The 19,092-nt window shown below is 54.8% G+C and overlaps 1 protein-coding gene across 1 annotated transcript; it reads right to left on the bottom strand.

Moving 5' to 3' along the window:
- Window positions 1-238: 238 nt before the first annotated feature.
- On the bottom strand, window positions 239-18,357 carry LOC118157700 (mannan-binding lectin serine protease 1-like; the record flags this gene model as incomplete). Its single annotated transcript, XM_035312140.1, has 10 exons — window positions 239-2,283; window positions 5,732-5,806; window positions 6,378-6,515; window positions 10,838-10,916; window positions 11,186-11,304; window positions 11,560-11,707; window positions 11,999-12,195; window positions 12,752-12,883; window positions 12,976-13,153; window positions 18,100-18,357. Coding segments are annotated over 10 exons (2,220 nt in total), but the record flags the coding sequence as incomplete, so codon positions are not given.
- Between the last annotated feature and the right edge of the window lie 735 nt (window positions 18,358-19,092).

Raw genomic sequence — 19,092 nt, 5'->3', positions numbered from 1 at the left:
TCACCTCCCTTGCATTTTCCGTGCACTATGCTCCAGCTTCTCTCTTGGCCATGGAAAGAGTTTGTGTGAAGCAGAGCTGGACTGTGTGGAGCTGAGGGCATGGCTGATAAGGTCTGACATGGACAGAGAGCAGATGTCATGGAGAAGGAGCAGGGGTGCATGGCACAGATTTGTGACCTGCCTTTGCCCTCAGTCCTTGACCTTGATCTGCCTGGAATAAAAGCCTCAGGGCACAAACTCAGTAAATATTAAAGTTTTATTTTGTTCGCAAGAGGAAGATTACACAGAACCATCCTTACATGACATTGGATATTTTACAGAATGTAGTATCAAAAAAAGAAATATATATATATATATAAAAATACCTTGCAGTTACATGACATAGCCAAGAATACAGTTCTTAGCGTGTCTGCAAATCAGACTTTCCTTAGGCCTTCTGCTCCTCTACATGCTCTACAGGTGGCTTTTTGGATGATAGCAAAATGGAGAGTGGCTCATTTACTGTTGACTCATTTCTTGCATGGCAAAACCAAGGGAGGAGGAGGAGGACAGGCCCAGAGGAGGTTAGAGGCATGCAGAGAGAACAGCAGGCATTTGTTGCATGTTGCTTACAGCTATAGGAGGGCTTTGCTGGCAAGTGAAGGAGTTGATGTCCCTGCTGAAGGAAACTAAGCTTACCTGGCCACCCCATATGCCGGGTCGGTGCCATCTCAGCAGCCATTACTTTTCCAGCCATGGCTGAAGTTTAGGGCTAATGTGGACACATCCTCACATCCCTGGGGCCAGGTGGACATACCTGAAGATGCCATTGGGAAGGGATGTTTGTCTTCAAATGCAAATACCAGCAAACCCACATGGCTCTCTCACTGCTCCTTGCTCAGAAAAGCTGTTATGCAGTGAGAGGGTCATTTGATGTCCAGGCCTGCCCATCCAGGTTTCCCATGCTGTCCACAGCCCCTGTTGCTCCTCCAGTTACATCGTCCGATGGGAAGAGCTGGCCTGAGAGTCCTGAGGGTGTGGGCAAGTCTCTGTGCAAGGCCCAAGGCTTTGGTGGCAGGGAAATGCTGCTTCTGTCACTGTGCCTTTGTCATAGCTCAGAGGGAGCCTCCCTGGGAGGGTGGGCAAGGTTTGGAGCCTGGCAGCATGAGCTAAAGATGCCAGATGAGATCTCACCGTTTGCTCCCTTCCCCCAGCTCCCTAGCAAGCATTTCCTAAGAGCGCAAGCAAAGGGATGTGGGACCAAGCGAAACGGATGACGTGGAGGGCTGGCAAAGGCCCGAAGTACGGCTGAGCATCGTGGCTACTGCTTGCGAAAGACCAGAGTCTGGAGCATATTAAAAAACAACAAGAAGAAAGGAAGCTGCGGCAGCAGGCAGTGCTTAGTCACTCATCTCTCCAGCTCAGGGTCCAGAAATGTCCACCTCTCTGAGGAGCCTGTTTTCTTCTCCACCCAGTCCACGTAGTTGGAGACTTTGGTGTACACCCCATATACTTGCTTGCTGCCACACTCCTCTGGGCCACCCCATGAGACCAGCCCTTGGGCCACCCACCTCCGGGTTCCCGGGTCCTGAATGACGAAGGCTCCCCCGCTGTCTCCCAAGCAAGTGTCCTTCCCACCTTCGTAGTAGCCGGCACAGAACATGTTCTCGGTCACGCTGTAGTTCCCCGACCGGGACTCATAGCTGGTCTTGCACTCTGCATGCAGCACCACTGGGAGCTTGACATACTGCAGGATGTCAGACAGCGTCCTCATGCCGGAGCTGATGATCTCGTCCACGGTGATGTTGGGGTTGGAGATCCCCCAGCCAGCCACCAGCCCCAGTGTGTTGGGGTGAGGTCCCTCCAGTTCGTGCTCGAACTGGGGCAAGCAGACGGGCATGACATAGTTCCCCATGGTCACCTTCTCCTTCAGCTTGACCAGAGCGATGTCGTGGTTGTAGTTCTGGATGTCAAACTCCTCATGAAGTATGATCTTCTCCACCGTCCGGTTGACGGCCTCCATCTTGTTCCTCACATCATGCAGGGCCAGGTAGACAGTGACGTGCTCCTTCGAAACAGGGATGACCGTCTTGTCTCGCCTCTGGGAGCGGAGCACGTGGGCGGCTGTCAGCACCCAGGAGTCTGAGAGGAGGGCCCCGCTGCCGAACCACTTGTCGTTGGGCACCCGGGACATGTCCTCCACCACAATGAGGGCCTGCCAGGGGAAGAAGCCGGGCTCCGCGTTGCGCCCACCGATGATGCGCTTGATGATCCCGGGCAGAGCACGAGCTGGCCGGCCGCACACTGGGGACAAAACGGACAGCACTGTTACTCCCAGCACTTATCTGGGGAACTAATGAAAAGGGACTTCCCTGTAGATTATGCCACATGGCTGGCTATCTTCATAATCATGAGGATGGTGGGGTGACCCCTGCAGACCCTGTTCGGCCCTTATAAAGCTAGTTCTCTCTTGGCCTGAGCTATTTCAGCAACACTTTTGGAGCACAGAGCATCTTCCTTTGCTCATGGGCCCAGGACAATAGGGATCTGCTCTCCTGGGGCTAAAAGTAACTATACCAAGCCCTCTGTCTATGCTTTTTGTGGCTGTGGTCAATGAGGAATAGTGTCTTGTCTTGGGACAGTAGAATCTGTTGCTTTCCAGGATTTGGGCCCCTTTCCCCAGGTGAGGGGGGGACCCAGTCCTGTCATCTGCTCGCACATGGCACCCTGGGAGACCCACGGGAGGGTCCCAGGCAGCTCTCCCAGGAGGTACCGCTAAGCCTGTGGCATAATCTACCTGCAATGATGAATGCACCTTGCTCAGTGCCATCCATCATTGCACCTTTGGGACCTGCAATACCTTCACGGGGGAGTAAGGGGGTCTGATCTCCCTCTGCATCTCCCCATGCACCCTGAAGCATGGCTGCGTGGCTCCCATGGCTATGCCAGCCTGCCCAGAACAGGCCATCCTTCAGCTGGCAACGAGGTGGGACTGAGACCAAGCTGGGATGCTAGGCCTTGTGCTGGGGCAGGGAAGGAGGCGTCTTCAGAGCCAGGAGCTCCCTCTGGCTGCTGTCCCAGCTCTGCAGGGCTCCAACATGGGTTCAGCCACAGGCCATCAAGGCCCAGGTTGTCCCAGCAAGTTTGCTCCAAAAAGCAGCCTCCTGGCTGCCTTCTCCTTTCCCACTCACGCTGTAGGCTGTGAAAACAGAAGTTGAAGGCTCTTGGCCATGAAGCCATTGCCGTTCTAGGCACAATTCTGGCTACCAGCTAGGGTGGGTCCCTGTCCCAAAAAGTATCCTCTAAGTTTGGGAAGGGTCAAGCTCTTGGTGCCTGTCAGGGCAGGGCTGTCATGAAAGGAGGCAGAGAGCCTTTGATGAAAAAAGTGGGCTTGTGCCAAGGGCTGGTATGTGCCAGACCTCCACTCCAGATGGGCTGGAGGACTTGCCCTGCAAATAGTGGGTGGAAAGAGTGGTCTCAGCTGGTGGGAAGAATGGTCTGTTGTCTGCTGAGAGTATGTACCATGAGAACAGCTCATAGCACACCATGGGGATGTGGAGGAGGCTTTTACCCAGTGATAACTACCACAAAGCTGTACCAGATCTCTTGCCACTGAAGCCAGGCACAGACCTAGCAAAGGGGAAGCCCAGGTGGGACTTCAAGGTCTCTGAGTAGGATCAGATCTTAGTATTGGTTTACACCTGTGTGATTTGTGCTCCAGATGTGCACCATGGTGTTACCAGACTCTTTACGGAAGGGGAGGTAGAGAGAGAATTCTCCACACCACTTCAGAAGATGAATGGCCAAGTGAGTAATCCTGCAGCCTCACACTGCCCCGCGAGCTCACTCAGCCCTTCCCCAGCCGTCCAGCCACTTGGGCTCCTGCTCAGCGTGTGCCAGGGGAACACCACCAGGAGGACTGGAGCCTTACATCAGCCCAGCCTCACCCCTCGCCCTGAGACCCATCATGAAGCCTGTGGTGTCATGGCCATGGCATTCACCCTCCCGGAGGAGCTGTGGCCGGAGGAGGCTTGGCTGCGGGATGTTGCCTAGCACTGTGGGCTTTACTCCTGCATCCCAAGTCTTCGCCACAGTTCTGGCAGCCAAACCAGCTTCCTTCTGCTCAGCTCCAGCAGACCCAGAATTATGTCTGAGGGGCCCTGATGTGCTGCCTGGTATGCCTCCAGGTGTTTTATCCATGTGCTGTGACCCTCCATGAGGAATTCAGCAGCTAAAGGTGGCTCTGAGAACCCAAGGCGCCCTTGGGGAACATATTCCTTGGGACAAAGGTGGTGGTGCTGGAGCTGTCTCATGCCTTTGGCAGCACCAGGGAGAGGAGTCCCAGGCTGGTTAGTGCTCAGGGGTGCTGATGATACCGGGAGGCTGTGGAAGCTGATTTGGGCTTGCCATGACTCTTCCCCATGCCCCCATGTTGGGAGGGGAGGATGCTGAGCCTCCCAGAAAGAGGGTCCTAAGGTGATGGAATCAGAGCTGAGAGCTGGGGCAGGAGCACCAGGAGCTGCTAACGTGCATTTGCTGTGGCTGCTGCTAGAAAACTGCGACTTCAGAGTGTGTGGGGAGCATCTGCCTGTGCTTCACTCCCCTGCCTTTCCCAGTGCTGCAGGGAACAGAAAACGTGTTCGGGCTAAGAGCTCCTGCCTCCCAGCCCAGCCCAGCTGTTCTGCTGCACCGAAGCTGACAGCCATCCCAGGAAGATGATTTTAGAGGAAGCGCATCCAGCCAAATATTTATTCTATTAAATTACATATCAAAAACGCTGACCAGGCTGCAAATGCTCCCGCTAATGGCAGAGGCAGGCGCGGCGTGGCCTGGAAGAGGAGTTTCTATTGATGAGGAGGTAGCGTGAGACATGAGGGAAGATCTGAAGAGCAGCTGGCCAGCTGCTGCCTGCAGATCCCAATCTCAGGAGAGCGTCACCCTCTCCCTGGGATTTTCCATTTTCCTGAAGCCTCCCTGACTTCTGTCACTAATCAGGAGGTCTGGAAATGGCCCATGAAGGCAGCTAAGGCCCTGAAAAATGTCCCCGTATGCTCCCGGCACAAATTATTTCAGGCTGAAACATCAAGGAGGGATGCAGGGAGAAGCCACTGAAACAAGAGCAGCCGCAGCCCCAGTCCCTGGAGAGCAGACACCCAGCGAGACCTGCCGTGGGGCTGAGCCCTGCCGCCGTGTCCCTGCACTGCTCCGGAGAGCTGTCCCCGTACATCCGACCGCAGCCTGCACCCAGGGCTGCCGCCAGCCCCGTCTGCAGCCGGCTGTGGCCAGCCCACGTCCCAGGGACTTTTGTTTAATCCCGAGCGGGCGCCTGGCCTGGAAACTAGCTGGCTGCAAATGTTTCTGCCACTGCTCAAAGGCTTGGGACTTCTGGCCCTGCGAAGGGGCTGTTTTTTTCTGCAAGGCTCGGAGACGTGCTAATTGCTCCTGCATGGGGACACGCTGCTAATGGGAGCTGGGAGCCAGCACCACCGGGCAGGTCGTGCTCTGCCCTTGGCTGGAGCCAGCTCCAGTGATGCTGGGGGCTGAACGTGCCCATATCGCTGGGGCAGCTGCCTTCCTGACCCCCATCCCCACTGCCCTCTCTGCCATACGTTGCAGCAGTGGACACGTACAGCACATAGCTGTGTCACCAAGGAGGGGGTCCCTGCCCGGGAGCAGCAGGTGAGATTGGGAAGGCAGCCCCCTCCCCGAACATCCCCGCACCCCTCACCATGGTCCCCATCCCCACCGGTACCTGGTCGGCAGGATGGCAGCGCTGTGCCCAGCTCCTCGCTCCTCCACACCCCTGATGCATCACACATGTAGGTGGCTGGAAGAGAGCAGAGCATTAGCAGGGCTGTGGCCCCATCGTGGGGACACGGAGATGCTGCCCTGCCATCGGGACCCTCTGAACCCTTTTCCAGGATGTGACCTCCTTTTTAAGCCCTCTGAGCTGCCACCCCATTAGTGCTGCTGCTGCCCATTATACTAATGAGTGCTGGATGCGGGGACCAGATGCACAGGGCTATGAGCAGGGAGGCAGGAATGTGAGGAAATTCTTTGGCTTTCCATATTGAGGGAGGAGGAGGAAAGAGGGTTGGGACATATGTGCACCCCGGCTGCCGCCCAGAGCTGTGTCCAAAGGGTGCAGAGACCTGTGGTGTTTTGTGAAACTCCTTGTGGTGTCTCTGCTGGTGGATAAGCTTGAATCTCTGTCTGCCATGATCCCACTGCTCTCTGCAGGGCTTTGGCTCTGCTGGTTTTTTGGGATGGGGAACCTTGAGGAGCCCTTCCTAGGGTTGCTGGACCTGGTGCTCTCCCCAGCACGGAGACCCCATGGACATCCCTGGCTCCCCCCCGTGTACCCACCCGCACCATGGGGACCCGGTCCCCCCGCTCACCGGTGCTGTTGGGGGCCATGTGGTAGTAGGGGTGCTGGCAGTGGTACTGGATGACCGAGCGGTAGGTGGTGAGGTTGTTCCTGGAGGAGAAGGTGACAAAGCCGTGCTCCAGCTCCGGTGGCTCTTTGCAGTCAGCAACTGAAAGCCAACACAGAATCAGGGTTGAGCCCTGTGACCATTCTCGGGGTGCCCAGCCCCGTGCAGCAGTGCTGGGTTTCAGCATAGGTGGTGGTCCTACAGGGCAGAGCGAGGGTTCCCATAGCCCCACACCTCACTTCTTTAGGGCAATGCAAGGAGCACAGCCTGGTACATCTCAGGCAGCTCCTTGGCTCAGCTCCCATCCCTCCTAGGATATCCTGAGCTGTGTGTTTAGGATGAGATCTGCTGTACCTCTGAGAGGGGAAGGAATCTGCACAGGTGGGCAGGAGCTGTCAGGACATGCTCCCGCAGTTTGTCTTTGCACCCCTTATGAATGGGCAGGAAAAAACAGCCAGCAGTTCACCAAACACCTCCTGCACACACCAGGCTCTGTCGGAAGCACAGCCCCATCCCTCCTGCTCTGGACATGCTCAGCAAGCTTTGCTGATATGCATTTACAGCTCAGGCTGAGCACCCCTAGGTCCTGGCTGTCCTGTGACAATCAGGGTGAAGGACACGGAGAGAATGGCTTGGCTGCTCTGCAGGCAGGGGAAGACCAGCAGCTGTATGGAAAACCCTACCTGCTCCAACCTCCAGGGTACCACTGCCCTTTCCCATGGTCTGTCTGTGGCCCCCCTTTCTCCTGCACACCATGCTCTGCCCAGCCACTTCTCCCATGGACCAGGCTTGTGCCACCCACCCAGGGTCTCATCCTGCCTGGGAAATGCACCTCTGGGAGCTGGGCTCTGCCACTTTGAAGCTGAGGGACTGAGCAGGGGATGGGTGACTTTGTAGAAGGCAGGTCCAGTGGGTCAGGGGCATGTGAGCTGCATGGGTCTGGGTGCTTGAGGATGGGGCTATCAGGGCAGGCAGCGAGGTCAGGAGCCTTACCATGGTGATCCAGGCTAATGAAGAAAAAAAATCACTAGAAGCAATGCTGGCACCAGGGACACGTACTGATGCTCGGTGTTAGCCACCCACTTGGGTGACAAAAGCCTGGTTTATGGCAAAATGCTGTGGCTCACTGTCCACCAGGGGCCCCTCTGCCCTGCTGCGGTTTGGCAGGGACAGCAGGCGATGGGATGGGTGCAGCCAGGCTGGAGGGAGGTGGCTCGAGGTGCCTGTGCTTCTCAGAGGGGCAGAGCAGGGGACACAGACTCAGTCACCAGCCCTGGGGTCCCCGAGCTTTCCTGCTCTCTTTCCACCATGCTCAGGAGCACAGTGTTTTTGTGCCATGGTACCAGCACCTGTAGGACTTGTATAAGGTGCTGGGGGATGCTGGGGCTTGCAGGAAGAGGGGAATGGGTGTTGGGGGATCAGTGTGGCTGGCACGTCTGCACTGGGGCTATTTATGGCTGCAGGGCTGTGCCCCCAGCCTGCACAACCTGTTCCCTCCCAATGTGTCCCACGTGTTGAGGGCAGCCCTGATGCCTGGAGAATGGGCTCCTGCATGGAGGTGCTGCCCCACTGGTGTCCTGGGTCCTGCCCAAAGGAGTGGGGAGGGAGTTTGTGCCTTGAGCTCTTCCAGACTTTTGCCTTGGGAGAGGGGCTGTTCAGCATCTCCATCTTCCTATAAACAGAGCCTTGCTGAGCTCCCCAGCACTCTCCTCCTCCTCCTCCTCTCCCAGCCTCTGGTACCCCTCTCAGCACCCTCCCAGTGTGGCCCCTGACACCTGAAGGAGCCTTGGGTGCATGTCCTGGGCTCTTGGGGACACGGATGGGGCCAGACACCGGGCTCTGCCCTCTTTTGGCTGTGACCATCCCGATGCCAGCCCATCCTCACCTCCGCAGGGCCAGCAGCAGGGACCGAGGGGAGGCAGAGCAGCATCCCCTGTACCGGTGCCAGGGCTTGGTCCCACATGCATCCTCCCAAGGGCTGGCAGGAGAAGACTGCTGATGCCACCCCAACCTCCCTCACCCGTGGTGGGGGAGCTGAAAAGATGCTCGGAGAGAGGAGAGGAAGGAGTGTTTCTTATTTGCGACGCTGGGCCAGGGAGGAAGGGCAGCGGGAGGTTAAATCCAAACAAACAAACCATGTGCGGGGCCGACGCTCCTTGCGCAACCGCCGGCTCGGAGGGGAGCAGAGCACGGCCAGGGCATCCAGAGGGGTGCGGAGGATGCGCCGGGAGCTGGCGGCAGCCCGGGAACAGGCAGGGACCTTCCCAGGGGGGCGACGGACGGACAGGGGGCTCGGCTCCGAATTTCCCTTCTGGAGATGGAGTTAAGAAAGCACCGTGCGCAGGGGGTTAGGAGCGCCATGCCAGTTAGACAAGCCGCGGAGATGGAGTTGGCAGCCGGAGGCAAAGGGGAGCTGCCCTGTGTGCGGGACAGAGCAGAGAGGGGCACGGAGGCAGGCTGCCCGTCTCGGCGGCGCGGCCGGCGCCAGCCTCACGCAGCCACTTGCTCCGAGCCGGCTCTTCTGTCTGTCTGGTTGTCGGCTCTGTCTGCAGCTGCACCGAAGGCAGAGGGGAAGGAGGAGAGCAGAGAGAGAAAGCTCAATTAGTAGCCGAGCAGAGAGAGGCATGCAGGAAACCCAGCCCCCAAAACACCAGAAATCTGTAACGAGCACTGGGAGCCATGGGGACCCTGATGGGGACCCTGATGGGGACCCTGATGGGGACCCATTCGGCTCATCTGGGGTGATCTGGGGACAGTGGTTGGGAGAAGCTGGCCAGGCTGCAGAGCTGGATGTTATCCACCGTGGCTGGGGAGGTTTCAATTTTTTTGCTTTTCTTTTTCAAACCATTTTTGCCTCTCCCAGACATACAAGGGAGGTGGGAGGCACAGCAGTCTGAAGGTCTGGACTGCCCATTTAGGGGCTTCTTGGCTTTCCAGAAAAGCCACAGAATTTTAGCATAGTGATTTACCTCACACAAGAAGGGACCAGTTCCAGCCCAAATGGAATAGTGCAGGTAATCATTTCAATGTTCTCCAAAAATTAATGCTTTGGGGGTTAAAAATATCTACTTTTTTTTTTTTTTTTTTTTTTTTTTTTTTTTTTTTTTAGGCAATGCCAGTGTTTAATCTCTCTCCAAGCTGGATAAAATCAATGGGAAGCTGGTGGTGAGAGGGGTAGTTCTTTGGTGGGGCAGAGACGTCACTGATCCCATACTTTGTAAGAAGCCCTTTCAGATATGAATCTATTTAGCATGTCTGACAACCTCCCATTTTTCATTTTGAATGAGCAAATGTGATTTAAAGCTCAAAAAATACACTCCCAGGGTAAGATCCATGACATCATTAAAATGAAAAGGATATGCCCAGAAGGGAAGCACCTGGATGCCACATCCCCTGAGAGCATCTTGTCTTGCCTGTCCTGGAAGGTCTTGGGACCTTCCCTGACAGTGTTTGTTGCTTTTCTCCTCTCTGGGCCAGCTTTACAGCAGGCTGAGTAGCAGTGAGTACCTTCTGGGGGCTGAAGGGCACTGGTGAGTGTTTGGGGGAAGGAAAGAGGTGTTATCAGGTACATGAGAAGGACAGCTCCGGGCCTGAGCTGAGAGAGGAGCTGGGTTAGACAAAAGAAGAGCTGTTGCAAATTGTCACCCGTCCTTTCAAATGGAATCTCCTTTCTCTTCCCTCTTTTCTCTGTTTTTGAGGTAAGTATCCGGGCAACTTTTCTGTCCCCTTTTGCTTAGCTGTGCACTGCCCAGCTTGAGCTAGAACCTGGCACCTCTTTAAAGCCTGTGATCTTAGAAGCCCCTATTTGGAAGGAAATTTGGACCAGGAACCAGATTATCCCAAATAGTGACAAATTTATCTAACAGCTCGAACAATCCCACCTCACTCACCCAGGACCAGCCACCTCCCTCCCTCCCTCCAGCAGCAGCCATTTATGAAGGTACATCACCACAGAGGTAAGTCTGATGTGATCCATGCCCAGGTTTTGCAGTTAAACAAGCTTTGTGGAAGCCCATAGGTGTTTTCTAGACAGCAGGGAGTCATCCCATCTCATGAAGCCCTTGCACTCACTTCGAGAGCAGGATTCAGCCCTGAATTTACCATCCTTCGCATGGCAACAGAGCTGTCTGTGCTACTGCTCACCCAGCTCCCAGGAGCCTGGGTTGCTCTTTCTTTGACAGGGAGACAGCAAAACTGGTCACAAATCAACTTATGAGTAATCTAAGGAAAAGTACAAACCTCCTGCTTGTGGCATTTGGACCAAGCCCCATTATGCTACCCAAGAAAGAGCCAAGAGAGTGTTGCAGAATTACGTAGTCTCTCTGGCTGGGTGTAAGGAGCTCCGCTCTGGCAGGGCAGCTCCATCCAGTGTGAAATTTCAGCAGGAAAAGGACATTGACAGGGCGTGTGTGGGGTTTCCTTACTTTTGCAAACGGGGATCTTGTTACTCCACGTCCCGTCCTTCAGGCACTCGATCTGGAAGGATTCGCTCTCTAGGTTATCCTGTGCAGAAAAACAGAACAAAACAAAACAGAAACCACAACACCATCAATGTATGAGCCTATAAAAAGCCAAATTCTTGGCAGTTTAATAAAGATATAACCAGACCTCCCTGGAAGAGGACTTTTCTAGCTAAAAATTGCGAGAGGGGGCTGTGCCCTAGGCCCTGGGGAGGAGGCCCAGGAGGTGTGGGTCATGTTCACTCTCCCAAGCAGAGATGTGATGGCTCTGGGAGGAAGGGTTCCTCCTAGGTCCATACCGTCACCCCATACCTTCAGTACTTTGTAGCCGGTGTTGCAGCTGATGACAACCTGGTCTTTGAAAGTGTACTTGGCTTGGGAAGGCTCAATTTTCCCATTGATGGGTGGCTGCACCAGTGGGCACGGGTTTCCTTTGAATAAAGAGCAAGCAGAGCAAAACAACATTTAGCTGAGTAAGTGGAGCAAGTGGAGAGTCTCAGCTCTACCATCCAGCCCCCTTGGCCAGGTCTGAGCATCTTGCTCTGTCTTTGCCATCAACCTACACCAGCACGGCTCAGGAACAGGCTCATGGGCCACCAAACTCATGGTCTCCACCTGCAGAGTGTATAAAGCCCTTTCTTCCCATTTCCCAAGCCCAGCCAACAGAGGAAATCAACAGGAGTTACCAATTGCTGTGTATGACAGCTTCCAGCCCCTGTTCTCCCCTGAGTTATCGCTGTGGAAGAGGATCTGCACGCTGTTGGTTTGGGTTTCGATGCGTCCTGGGGACTTCTCTCCACAGAAAGGGCCAAACTCCCTGGGGCCAGCTTTGATCTGCCAAGGGAAAGACGTGGCTTGAGGAGGTGTGGATCCCTGGGGATCTCCTCACCCTGAGGATGATGGATGGGGATGCTTCACTACCATGGAATGGGGCGATATGAACTAGTTCTGGGCCCAGGCCCAGAAAGAGGGTCACCATCAGGTGTGGTAAGAGGTTCAACTATCATGGGGCTCCAGGTGGCTTCATCATCCCCATTTAGACTGGGGAAATTTTGGCCCCATCATTGGGATGCCAGGGGGATGGCAGGACAGCAGGGCAGGGGGAGCGTGCAGAGCCCGGCTCACCTTGATGTAGTCATAGGGACAGGTCACCTCGGGGTGGTCCTCCACGTCAAAGCTGTCCTCGAAGCTCAGGGTGATGAAGAAGCCCTCCTCCAGCTCGATGCGGTACAGGCAGTCCGAGCTCTTGGGGTAGGGGCTGGGGAAGTCGGCGCTGGTGACCACCCCGCTCCTCTGGGTGTAGAGGTTGTCACTGCACTCCACTGAAACACAGCCGGGCTGGATCAGCACCCTGTCAGCTGCCCCCAGCCCCGGCCATGCTCAAGATAAGGGGTGCTGATGGGCATCCAGCTCTCAGCTCCCCTTCGTCCCAGCCCCTGATCTTGCTTGCACCTGGCTCCCTGCCTGCTCAGCCCCTTTGCAGGATGGGGTCTGTGGCCTTGAATGTGGGTCCATGCAAGGAGAACCTCACAAGCCAACTTCCAAATATACCTGTGATATGGAGGGTCCTGAGCTGAGAGCCAAACCCATCTCACCTTCATCAGGCATACTCAGAGCAGAGACTAAAACCTCTCATTTCTCCTACTTGAGGAGGTCTCCGGGGCTTAGCTGAGGGAGAAACCACATCTCATCCCACATGAGATGACTGCAGGCCTTGGGCCCTCTCTTGTCCCTGGCTAGTGGCTTGCAGGGGGGGAAGGAACCTCATCCCTCTGGCAGCAGGAGAGGGCAGTTTTGCCTGTGTTCAGTATGTCTGTAGCCTGCTCAGGGCCTCCTCTGCATGACCATCCCCACAGCCATGCTGTGCCTGGCCAGTACCTTTGCAGGTCCTGTTGTCGGAGTGCAGGATGTAGCCAAACCTGCAGGAGCAGTAGTACCCGCCGATGTAGTTGTGGCAGTAGTGGTCGCACGCCAGCTCCTCGTCGCTTTTCTCCAGGCACTCGTCCACATCTAGGTGGGATGGTGGGGACACAGCAAGGAGAGGGGGGTCACACGCTGCAGCCCCCCGCGTCCAGCAGGTCCCGAGGCTGCGTGCTGCTTACCCACGGCCGTGTAATGGGCGTCGAAGCCAGTGAAGCGCTCTTCGTTGGAGAAGTCGGACCTGAAAGTCAGCCCCATGTAGGGGCCAGGGGACAGGATGACTTGCTGGCCAGGCGCCTGCTCGGTGTCCGTCGTCTCCCTGCCACAGAAGGTTGCCAGCTCCTGGTCTTCTGCTTCAATCTGTAGCAGAAAGGCTGGGTGAGCGCTTGGGTCACACGAATCACACAGGGCTGATGTTTCCCTGGGGTGCTCCCTGGTGCTTGGCCCTCCCTCAATGTACTCTGCATGGCGCTGTGGGTGTCTGCAAGCCGTGGTGCCTCCCTGCAGGAGGTCAGGCTGGGCTCTCTGGGATGCTGTCATTGCAGTAAAGCTGTTAAAGGGTTTCTGTGAGGGGAGACGACGTGTCCCACCTGCTCTGCCTGTGGCAGCCCTCTGAAGTGCCTTCTGAAGGCAGGTAGCATCCCAGACTGGGAGGAGAGGCTAGCACCCAGAGGGCTGCAGGAGGGGACGGAGGGGCCACCATGCCCTGCTGTCATTGCAGCATGCTCACTAGCCCCTCTGTGCAGCCTTTACAGCACAGCCTTGCCCATGCCTGGAAGCACTGCAATCCCTGTGAAAAACCTTAATGTTTTCCCTGGAAGCCCCATCCCTTCACTTTCCCTCGCTATTTCCCCAGGACCATTTCAGTACCAGCCCCATCTCCTTCCCCTGCAGTCCCACCTCTGGTCCCTGTCCTCATTCCCAGCACCCTGTCATATTCTGAATATGAATAACCCCCCAGGGGAGGAACATGAGCCCCTCTGCACCACACCAGCCCTCTGTGCTCACACCAAGAACATGATATTAGGGCCATAACAAAGGGCACAGCTTGGGGATCCATGGGTGCTGTGATGCCACCCCCAGCTTGCACGGCCTCAGCAAGGTGGGACCCTCCTGTGGCTGCCACCACAGCTCCCCAAGACCCTCAGGATGCACTGGCTGGGGAGGGAGTGGGGAGAAGAGGAAATTTCCCAGGGCTGAGCATGCAGGAGGAAACTCACTCACACCAGGGAAAGACAACATGGAAATGGCAGCTCAGCATGCCTTGACATTGCCTCCAGATATTTTCCATCCTCTCATATGAGCAAGAGCTGGCCAGAAAAGAGAGAGACTTTCCGACGATAGATTTTGAGAATTTGGAGAAAAAGCATGCGTCCCACACTGGGACAAAAAACCAATTGAATTTTATTCTTTTTTTTTTTTTTGTGAAACAGAGTTCTGAAAAAAAAAAAAAGGAAAACAAGTAATTTGGGGTCCATCTGGTTTCAATCGCTTTGAAATATACTGTGGTGCTTTAGAATCATTTAAAAATCCAAAATAAAGGGTGTTTTGAAACAAAACATCATTTCAGGCTGGAAAACGGGAGCACCATCTCCAAAAAGCGAGCGAGCCCGGCCCTTTGGCGGCTGCGAAAAGCGGGCATGCTGCTTTTTCTGCAAAGCCGCTTTTTTTGGGGAGGAAAACTTTTGGAAGCAGCGTTTTCTAGCCAGCTCCTTGGTGCGGGGCCGGCGCTGCTGTCACCTCCGCGGGGATGCACGGGGAAATGTTCCCTGTGCCCGTGTCCCTGCCTGAGGATGCTCTTGCCGTGGGGCCTCGCCGAAGGTATCAGCAGCCCCTTATCTGTGACGGGTCCCATGCCCCAGGACGCAGGGAGCAGAGACAGCCCTCCGGCTGTAAACTAAACAGAGAGGTCATCCTCCCTGGTTAATATTTGCTGCTTCTGCTGAGGACTGTATACTTTTTCGTAGATCATTTACATCCAGCGAGCAGGCTGGTAATTAAATCCTGGTTGTTTGTTTGGAGTTTCTCCCTCTCGGGTCACGATGTCGACGTTTTCACTAGAGAAGATGTGTCCCTGAGGGAAATATCAATTGCCGAGGAGAAATTCCCTATAAAAATACGCTGAAAGAAGCCTGCTTTGAAAAATAAAACATAGCGACACTCTCGTGCCTTAAATTTACCCGTGCCACTGCCTCCCGCCAGCTTTGCTGTCTCCTTTTGCCTCTGCTCTCCTTGTTACGATGCCTGCCCCTATGGATGGAGGGGGGTCCCTGCCCTGGCTGTGGCTCTGTCCCCGTGATTTTTGGCTGGGGCTGGGACTCAGAGGCTGTCACAACGCACGTGGTGATGCAGGCTGTGCCCTGGGCACCCAGAAAGGAGACAGCCACTGGAGCAGCGACGTCCCGGCGATGCCTCCTGCAGCAGCTGGGTTAACAAAGCCCCCCCCAGCACCATGGGGAATTTGGCCGGGCGGCTCAGCGCCTGCCACCGGAAAGGAGCATGGAGCCGGCAATACGGAAAAGCGGCCGCCAGCCCTCCAGGAATGCACTAATTGGACTGACGAGGGCAAAGCATACCACTTGTAATATATATAAATGGCTCATTAGGCCGAGTAATCGCAGCGCCGGGCTGAAGACACTGGGAACATGACATGGGGAGGAGAGGCTCAGAGGCAGGGAAGGGCATGAAACGGCCCCTGCGGAGCCGCCTTGCAGCCGGAGCGCATGGAAGGAGGCAACACCCAGATTAGCGGGGTTTTGTGTGAAATGCCTGATGCTGTGCTGCCTGCTGTTGAAAACGAGGTGGGGATGGGACAGCCAGGAACAAGAGCCTGCAGCTGAGTCTTCCCCACGTGTGCATCCTCTCCCCAGTGGAGGTTTCCCAGACTTAGCAGACAGCTCCTTCCCAAGAAACCCTGCAAAATCGTGCTGAGGTTTTAACACACACCCTTGGAAGCTCTTCTTGGTTCCCCTGGTTCAAGAGAAGGCATCTGTCCCATTTGGGGCAAGAACCTTGCACCTCCCATCTCCCTGCTTCTGCCCTAGGGTTGCTGGAGACCTGTGTCCAGAAGCACTGGGTGCTTGCTGAGCCTGGGGAGGAGCACGCAGGCTGGTGTTTCCTACCTGCTCGGGGCTGCCTGCTCCTCCTCGCTTACCTCCTTACTGAAGTGCCACCCGTCCCATCCCCTTTTGCACAAACAATCCCGCTGGCCACATTTCCCTAGGAGCCACGTTCGTTTTATATATATACACACGCACGCGCATGCATGTGGATATATATAAATCAACAGCTATTGTTTTAATTAGCCATTGTTTCAGGGCTCTGGAAACTGTTCCCTTCCGAAGACCACCCCGAAGGCATAGACCTGTGTGTGCTTGCAGCTCGGCAGGCCCCGAGCTTGCTGCTGGGGATGACTCTCTGCACTGCTCGAGCTGGGGCACGTGGCCAGCCGAGGAGGTGAGGGAGGCAAAAACCACGGCACGGTGGCTTTCTGCCTGACACCAGCTGGGTCCCCACCTTGCACCGGGGCTGTTTAGCCCTCATATTTGACCTCTGTCTTATGGCAGTGAAGATGATGGAGAACCCTTGTTCGGAGATGGTACCAAACAGAGAGGTGGCACCTCTGGCTTTCTGAGCCACCACGAGCCTCTTTAGTGGGGCTGCCAGAGTATTACAGACACATCCATATGTGTTGGGTTTTCCCAAGGAGGAAAATGGTCTTCTGTTCGTCTGCTCCTCTCCTGACATGTTCCAAGCTGGTGCTTTAATAGCATCAAAATTGCACGTCTACCCAGCGCAGCAGCTTACGGATCACCTGTAATCCACCCAGACGGGCGTTTCTGAGCGTTTTTGGCACTTTTCAAATGCAATTCTGTGGTAGAGGCTCCGTGAGCTGAGCTACAGCCCCGAGCAAATTTATACAGCTGAGATCTAAATCCCTGTGAAAAATGCCGCCTTCTTATGGAAATCCAGCAGCAGGGAAAGCTGTGATGCCAACTTGGCACCGTGGCCAAATAACAGGGAGCCCTTATGAAAAAGGAAAAATGAGCAGGGGGTGAAGGGCAGGAGGAGGGGTAAAGCCTGGAATGGGGAAAGTTTCCAAGAAATCTGCTCCTTGAGCTTATTGGGTTCTTAGAGCAATATATCTCTATATATGTCCCTGGCCTTGTGCTTGGAGAAGATCCAGGAGAAGCAGAAAGAACTAATCAAACCTCAATGAGAGCTGTTAGTAGCAGAATGAGTGCCAGCACAAAGGGGAAATTAAAGCAGCAAACAGATCCAAGAGGAAAAAAAAATGCAAATGTTTGCTTTGTCTTCTTAGGGTGAGAATAAAACAATAATTGCAAGTAGCTGGAACCGGGGCTGAGTGCTTCCAGACCTGGGTGCAACCTCCACCTGCCTCCGTGCAGAGGGGCAGGGTGAGGCTTGTGATGGGTGATGGGTGATGAATGTTCAGCCCTGAAATGTAGGAAGCACCTGCTTGCTACACCTGGCCGGCCAGGAAGCACCAAAAATGATCAAATTCAAAGAGATGGAGAGCCGAGTTGTCCTGGAGGTGGGGAACCCTGTCTGGAGACACAGAGTTGCAAGAGGCAAGGATGCTCTGCGGCACCGCAGCGTGTGGCCCACCATCATTTCTGACGGGTTACTGCCCAGCAACGAGGCAGAATGAAATCTTTTGTGGTTTTGGTCATGACAGCTCGCTGGGAACATCCAGAGCTTGTTTGTGCTGAGGGTATTTGCCAGCAGTGGCCCCAAAAGTTGGACCAGGGCTGTGATATGGGTTCGTAGCGAACACAAAGGAGCCTGTGGGTCTGTCCCAGTTACTTGTAGGATGGATGCTCTGCATACAGACCCCAACTTGCAGCCTTAAGCTCAAGTCTAACCCTTATTTTTGGTTCTGCTGGGTGTCTCCACAGCCATGGCCTGGCCCAGAGTGCCCAGCTCAGGGGCCTACTTGCACGTGCCTGGCATCAGAGGAGCACAGCCTGGGGGTTTTGCCACAGGGATTTCATCAGCACGCAGGTGTGTGAATCCCACGGGATTCAATGAGAATTAGGTGTTGTAGTTTCAGAAATCTGGTCCTTTGTGGCTGGGCTCTGACTCGGGTGTCCCACCCACTGGTTAGCCCAATGGATGTTGTCAGCTTATCGTGCTCTCCCTGTTGTCCGCTGGACTGACAATTCCTGTGCCCAATAAATGGGGAAAAATACCTCGTTCCCAGCTTTTCCAGCACTGCCCTCTCCCCGCTGGCCAAAAGCATGTCCCACCTGCCTGTTTGTGTGTCCCCTGATACCACCGCTCACCTTCACGTAGTCGTATTCACAGAGGTAGGACGACTCCAAGTCGAAATGCATGAAGTACAGCTTGATTTTAAATCCCTCGGGCACGGAGATGTTCCACGTCACTTCCGAGTCGCTGGGATAGGAATCGGGGAAGTTTGGGGAGCGGATCTCCCCAAACATCTCCGTCAGCTCAACGGCATCCGCCACGCCGAGCAGCCAGGCGCAGAGGGACCAGGCCAGGGGGTACCTGGAAAGCACACGGGGAAACAAAATGAAACTCTGTCCATCCCAAAGCCAGTTAGAGCTCACTCTGGTTTTTCAAAAAAATGCATATTTTTTTTTTTTCCAAAAAACCCTTACAAGTTTGTGTAAGGTTGCACAGCTGAGATAGACCAGTGTGCTGGGTTGGGAGAGCTGTGGCACCACGCCACTGCCAGCAAACTCTTCGTAGGGATGTGGAGGTGAGGGTGGGAGCTGCACAGGGCTCTGAGGAGGAAGAAAGGTGGGTGATGGAGGTGTCCTGTGGGATCCAAAGGCACCTCTGCAGCGCCAGGCACCATCAGGAGCTCCGTGCTTCTCGCTCCTGGCAGCTGCAGCCACCAGCTACACGTCTTTGGACGAACAGCTGATGGGCAAATCTTCGCTTAATAAAGGAGTAAACATTAGGATGCTTAATAAAATAATGATGCTTTCTGAATCGGTTTAATGAAAGCATCATGGCAATAACTACTGTTGTTACTACCGCTTAGCTTCACCCTGCCAAACGGGGATCACCGACGCTCAGCAAACAGCATGCTGCTTTGCAGCTGGGCAAGGACGGGCCAGGGCCCCAGCAGCGGAACCTGCACATTGCTCCCCGCTAGCATGCTATTTCTTTTCTTTTCTTCTTCTTTTCTTCTTTTCTTTTTTCTTTTCTTTTCTTTTCTTTTCTTTTCTTTTCTTTTCTTTTCTTTTCTTTTCTTTTCTTTTTTCTTTTCTTTTCTTTTCTTTTCTTTTCTTTTCTTTTCTTTTCTT

The sequence above is a fragment of the Oxyura jamaicensis genome, assembly GCF_011077185.1.
Source record: "Oxyura jamaicensis isolate SHBP4307 breed ruddy duck chromosome 9 unlocalized genomic scaffold, BPBGC_Ojam_1.0 oxy9_random_OJ106488, whole genome shotgun sequence".
In the NCBI taxonomy this organism is placed as follows: Eukaryota; Metazoa; Chordata; class Aves; order Anseriformes; family Anatidae; genus Oxyura; species Oxyura jamaicensis.
The sequence above is the reverse complement of the archived record's forward strand: the minus strand, read 5'-3'. Positions and strand labels throughout refer to the sequence as shown.